At 65.1% G+C, this 6,131-nt stretch overlaps 2 protein-coding genes across 2 annotated transcripts; both read right to left on the bottom strand.

The window, feature by feature from the left end:
• Positions 1-1,923: 1,923 nt before the first annotated feature.
• Positions 1,924-3,310, bottom strand: LOC141934982 (ras-related protein Rab-39B-like). The gene is made up of 2 exons (XM_074850852.1): positions 3,096-3,310; positions 1,924-2,356 (listed from the first exon to the last, which is right to left on the bottom strand). The coding sequence occupies exons 1-2, from the start codon at positions 3,308-3,310 to the stop codon at positions 1,924-1,926; spliced, it is 648 nt and encodes a 215-aa protein (XP_074706953.1).
• Positions 3,311-3,871: 561 nt separating this feature from the next.
• Positions 3,872-5,241, bottom strand: LOC141934986 (ras-related protein Rab-42-like). Its single transcript, XM_074850859.1, has 2 exons — positions 4,991-5,241; positions 3,872-4,289 (listed from the first exon to the last, which is right to left on the bottom strand). The coding sequence occupies exons 1-2, from the start codon at positions 5,239-5,241 to the stop codon at positions 3,872-3,874; spliced, it is 669 nt and encodes a 222-aa protein (XP_074706960.1).
• Between the last annotated feature and the right edge of the window lie 890 nt (positions 5,242-6,131).

The raw sequence follows: 6,131 nt of genomic DNA on the forward strand, positions 1-6,131 counted from the left end.
GATCTGCCTTGGGGTTCAGAGCGAGGGGAAGGGTTTGCCCGGCCCCGGCCGTGCTCGTGGGGCTGGGCAGGGGATTTCCCCTCAGCCCAGGGGGAGCAGTTTGCCCCTCGCTTGGGCCATTTGGACCATCAGGAGTGGGATGTGGTGACTCTCAGTGCACCCTCAGTCAGTTTGCAGATGACACCCAGTTGGGTGGGAGTGTTGATCTGCTCGAGGGGAGGGAGGCTCTGCAGAGAGACCTGGGCAGGCTGGAGCGATGGGCTGAGGGCAACTGGGGGAGTTTCACTAAGGCCAAATGCCGGGTGCTGCACTTGGGCCACAACAACCCCCAGCAGGGCTACAGGCGTGGGGAGGAGTGGCTGGAGAGCTGCCAGTCAGAGAGGGACCTGGGGGGGATTGGTAATGAGCCAGCAGTGTGCCCAGGTGGCCAAGAAGGCCAGTGGCATCCTGGCTTGTATCAGCACTAGCGTGGCCAGCAGGGACAGGGAAGGGATCTGACCCCTGTGCTCGGCACTGGTGAGGCCGCCCCTCGATGAGTGGGTTCAGTTTTGGGCCCCTCACTCCAAAAAGGCCATTGAATGACTCGAGCGTGTCCAGAGAAGGGCAACGGAGCTGGTGCAGGGTCTGGAGCACAGGTCTGATGGGGAGCGGCTGAGGGAACTGGGGGGGTTTAGTCTGGAGAAGAGGAGGCTGAGGGGAGACCTCATGGCCCTCTCCAACTCCCTGACAGGAGGGTGCAGAGAGGGGGGATGAGTCTCTTGAGCCAAGGAACCAGTGGCAGGACAAGAGGGAATGGCCTCAAGCTGCGCCAGGGCAGGGTCAGACTGGCTCTTAGGAAGGATTTCTTTGCAGAAGGGGCTGTTGGGCGTTGGAATGGGCTGCCCAGGGCAGGGGGGGAGTCCCCATCCCTGGAGGGGTTGAAGAGTCGGGTTGACCCAGCGCTGAGGGATCTGGTGGAGTTGGGAACGGTCAGGGTGAGGTTCATGGTTGGACTGGAGGAGCTTCAAGGGCTTTTTCAACCAAGATGATTCTGGGATTCTGTGGCTGAGGACAAGAAATCAAGGCTTCTCTGCCTGCCTGGGACATAAAGAAAGGCCGTGTCCCCCTGCCTGTTCCTGCCTGCTCTGCTCAGTCTTAGAGAAGCTGCAGGTGTGTTTGTCGCGGTGAAGAGGCAGCCGGCAGCTCCGCAAACCCCTGCACAACGCTGTGTGTGCCCGCAGGCAGCAGTGGGGCGCATCCTCCCGGCCCGGCTTGCTGCTGGGACCCTCGGCCTCCCAGTACCTACGGGGGAAACCGCCTTGGCTGAAGTAATTCAAGACCAGGACGGGCTCTCTCCTCAGCTGAGGAGCCCGGGGAGTGCGATCACACCCGTGTGCTGGGGCCGGAGGGAAGCGGTTCCTGCTGCCGGGGAGTGGGGCACATGGAGTTGTTCACCGGCTGCTCCAGCTCCGGGCACCCGGAGGAGCCGCTCTTCAGTGCAGACCCTGCCTTGCCCTCCCGAGCGGGGAGGAGACCAGCTCTGAGCAAAGGGGCTGAGCAGGAAAAGGGGTTCAACACTGATCTGGTGTGGGAGCCGGGGTGCCGGCAGGGCCCGTGGTTCCTCTCTGGGGGACGGGGACCTTGTAGGAAGGGGTTTGGTGAGGGAATGGGGAAGGGGGGTGACACCCGCCTCTGCAGGCTGCTGCCCCGTCCTGCCTGGGGCCCTCACCCTTCCCATGGGCAGCGCTGGCTGCTTCCCCTTCCCCAGGAAAACACGGGCAGGCAGCGAGGTGAGCAGGGGGTGTTTAATGCGCCCTGGCAGTGCCTCGCTGCTCCTGCCTGCACCCCGGCTGCTCGATCTCTGCCTCAGCTCCCATGCACCACGGTGGGCAGAGCCCAGCGCCCCCCAGCCCCTCCGGGGCAAGCTGCCAGCGCCCCCCAGCTCTAGCACGAGCATCTCTGCCGCTTCTCTTCCTTCTCCGACACCCGAGCCTTGAGCGGCACCGGCAGCGGGACGCTGCTCTTCACCCCGTCCCACGCCTCGGTGGGAGCCAGCCGCCCCGTTTGCAGCGCCTGGTAGATGGCCAACGTCAGCATCTGGAACGCCTGGACCACGTTGCTGGCGTCCTTGGCCGAGGTCTCGATGTACTGCACCCCCAGCGAGGCTGCCAGCTTCTCTGCCTCCTTCCTGCCCACCCGCCGCTGCCCTGCCAGGTCGCTCTTGTGCCCCACCAGCAAGAAGATGATGCTGAAGGGCTGGACCGTGTCTGTCACCTCCCGGTGCCACTGCCGGACGCTCTCAAAGGACGCGCGGTTGGTGAGGTCGAAGAGCAGCATCCCCCCGGCTGAGTTGCGGTAGTAGGAGCGAGTCACGGACCTGGGGCGCAAAGAGGAAGGGGGTGAGCAGCCCCCGGGGCTTCCCTGTGCTGCTTTGGGCAGCATGTCCCCTGCCGGCAGAGCAGCCCCAGCCACGTTCTGTCCCCTGCAACGGACACTGCTTCCAAGTCACCGTGCGAGGGAGGAGAATCAGCCCTTCTGCGGGATCAGCCAGTGGTCCAGGCAGCTCTGTCTCTGCTCGGCCACCAAAGCTCATCTGTCCGCTGCAGCCACAGCCCCCGAGCAGTCCAGTGGCTCACAGCCACGTCCCCGGTGCTCTCCCATCCCCTGCAGCCATGTCCCCTGAACTCCCCTGTCCCCAGCAGCCAGCCCGGCCGGCGACGGGCAGCCCCAGCAGGGAGGTGTGAGGGCTCCTGGCAGTCGAGCTGAGGAAGCCACTTTTTGCCCAGCTCCCAGTGGGCTCTCAGCCTCTTCCCCCAGCCCTCTGCAGCCGGCAGGGCAGAGGGGCGCGTGGGGGGTCCCATATCTCCTTTGGAGCTGGAGCAAGGGCTTAAAGGTAACCCCGAGGGCTCCTTTCCCTTGGCGTTGGCTCGCCTGGGCCCAGTGCTGGGCATGGTGGTTCCTCACCCATGGGGCTCCCCCCAGCAAGGGGTTGGTGGGGGACATGACTGTATCCAGGACCTCTCTGGAGTTGGGATCACATCTCACCAGCACCCCAAATCCAGGAGGATACCCAACTCCACCACCCCTCCCCACCCCACGGCCGGAGCCGGACCCACCTGAACCGCTCCTGCCCGGCCGTGTCCCAGAACTGCAGCTTCACCCGCAGCCCCGGCTCCAGCTCCACGAACTGAACGTAGAAATCCACCCCCACCGTCTGGTTGACGGCGTCCAGGAAGACGCCCTTGGTGTAGCACCGCAGCAGCGAGGACTTGCCCACCGTCGAGTCCCCCAGCATGATCACCCGGAACTGGTACTGCCACCGCGGCTCCATCGGCACCTCCGGCGGCTGCTGGGACCCGCCACCCCCACGCTGGGTGCATGTACAGGCAGGCAGGCAGGCAGGCTCTGCTCCTCCACCCAGGAGGCGTTCCCACCCCGCCATGGGTGCTGGGTGGCCCCTTTGAAGCCTCTTTCCTCCTTTTATTTTGGCTCCATCCAGCACTCGGCGGGTCCCATTTTCCCCCGGGGTGGCCCATCAAGTGACACGGCCACGTGCAGACACGGCGGGGGGGGGGTGTGTGTGTTACCCCACCAGCGACCCCCCCAAAGCAGAGCATCTCCCCCATGTCATGGGTTGAGCACAGTGGTGTGTCCCTGCCCGGGGTCCGGCGCTCAGCCCAGCCTTTATTTAGTGTGGAAAAGCCTCAGGTTTATTAAAAACGCTCCTGCGAGGGGGTATTATTTTTTTTAGAGCCTCCAAATTAAGGCTTGAAGTAAACCCGAGCCTGGGTGGGGACACAGCCCCACGCATCGCCCAGGGGCAGGGGGGTGTGGGGTGGGGAGAGAAACACCCCCGCGGGTGGAGGGTCCTGTGTGTCCCCCCCCATCCCCATCAGCACTGGCAGCGCTCCCGGGGCTCCCCCCGTGCTGGGGCCCGGCGGCGGCGGCTCTGGCTGGGGATGAGCCTGATGCCACCACCGCCACGGTGAGGGGCGAGTCCCCCCCGCCCCAGCGCCCGCTGGATGCCCCCCGCCAACGTCTGGAAAGCCAACTCCACGTTGAGGTTGCTGCGGGCCGAGGTCTCCACGAAGGCCATGCCCAGGGTGGCGGCCAGCTGCCCGGCTTCCTCCGCCGACACGGCTCGCTCGGCCGCCAGGTCACACTTGTGGCCCACCAGGACGAACGCGGGGGGCCCCTCCCCGGCGGCTTCGCGGTACCACTCGGGGACGCGCTCGAAGGACGCTCGGTTGGTGAGGTCGAACACCAGCAGCACCCCCGCCGCGCTCCGGTAGAAGGATCTGGTGATGGATCTGGGCACACCAAGCCGGGACGGGGGGGTGTTAGGGGGCACCCCAGGCCCCTGCCAGCCCCCCGCACCTACTTCCCTGTGGTGGGGGCTCAGGGGGGACTTTTGGGAACAGAAAGGGGAGACCTGCCCAGACTATTTGTACCCCCCTTTTCTCTTCAGCAACTCCCCCTCCAGACTGGGGGTCTCCAGAAGTGACGTGCGGGGTTTTACAGGTCCCTGTCCCCCCCCCTTACCCAGCCCGGGGTGCAGGGGTGATGGGGCAGCACCCATGGGTGGGTGCTGATGGGGTGAAGCACTGGGCAGAAACGGGGCACCCACAGACCAACCTTTGGGCCCCCAGAAGGCTCCCAGGGATAGAGGCAGCGCAGGACCCCTCCCTCCAGGGCCCTTCTCGCCCCATTTGAGCCTCTTTCACCCCCCAGGAGCTCCTGATGCAATCAGGAAGGAAATCACCTGGCCCCAGCCCACCGGCACCCCAGGACCCACACCCAGCCCTGCTCCTTTGGCCGCCCCCCAAAACCAGCTCCAGCTTCGCCGCAAGCTCAGCACAAAGTTTCAACAGCCCCTTAAAGCGTCACCGCCGCAGCGAGCCCGTCCCCACACGCCCAATCGGGGACTTTACACCCACCCCAGGGTGGGGGGGACAGGTCAGCTGGGTGCTGAGGTCCCACACGGGGGGCTGCGTCCCCGTCCCCACCTCACCTGAACCTCTCCTGCCCGGCCGTGTCCCAGAGCTGCAGCTTGGCCTTGCCAGCGGGCGGCAGGGGAACGGTGCGGCTGTAAAACTCCACGCCAACAGTGGGGCAGGGGGTGGCCGTGCCCCCGCTCGCCCCCTCAGCGAAGCAGCGCAGCAGCGATGACTTCCCCACCGCCGCGTCCCCCAGCACGATGACGCGGAACTGGTAATGTCCGCCGGGATCGGGGACATGGGGGGGACCTGTCACCGTCCCCATGCTGGCGGCTGCGCCCGGCGAGGTTCAATTCTGAGCTGGCGGGGCCAGGGACAGGTCTCCAGGCTTGTCCCCACCCCGCAGCACCTTCCCTGGGGACGGCTCTGGCCTCCCAGTCACCTGGGCTGGCAAACAAACTGTCACGGGGAGGAGGGAGAAGCCACCACCTCTGTCCTCGTCCTGTCCCTGTTTGGTGTTGTCACACCCCAGCTCGGTCCCGCTGCCTGGTTTTGGTGACAAAGACGGGGACAGCCAGGCTGTGGGTGTATGAACAGGCTGCTGCAGAGGGGCTGGTGGCCCCAAGGGAGTGAAAAATCCCTGGGGGAAGCTGGGGGGGCTGAGCTCTGGGGGACAGGGGAGTGCCCCGGGGGTCAGAGGCCCGGACAAAGGTGCTCTCTGCAAACAGCCCCTGTCACCCGCAGTGACACAGGGACTTTGCCATCGCCCAGCCCTTCCCCTCGCGACGACTGTGCAGAGTCTGGAAAAAACAGCCCCCCCGTCACAGCTCAGGGGTTGTTTTCACCCCCAATTTGTTCTCCAAAATGAGAAAAAGCTGCCTTTGTCTGGGCAGGAGCTGTTCCGTGCGCCCCCACCACCCCCCACCCGGGGAACCCCCGCCCAGGGCTGGGGAGGGGGGAGCCCCGGGCGGTGGGTGCTGCACCGGCTCCGTGTCTGCAGGAGGGAACGTCCAGCTCCTGATCAATGCAGCTCTGGTGGGCAAAGGGCCCCCACATCAGCTCCCTGGGGTGGTTTAACTCTGAGGAGCATAAACTTGCAGGGAAAAATAGGTCAGACATGTTCATTTCCAGGAGGAAAAAAAAAAAAAAAAAAAAAAAAAGCACCTCCGAGTGGCACAGAAGGTGCCTGGAGATCCAGCCCACGCGCAGAGCCCC

The sequence above is a fragment of the Strix aluco genome, chromosome 26 (genome assembly GCF_031877795.1).
Source record: "Strix aluco isolate bStrAlu1 chromosome 26, bStrAlu1.hap1, whole genome shotgun sequence".
NCBI lineage: Eukaryota > Metazoa > Chordata > Aves > Strigiformes > Strigidae > Strix > Strix aluco.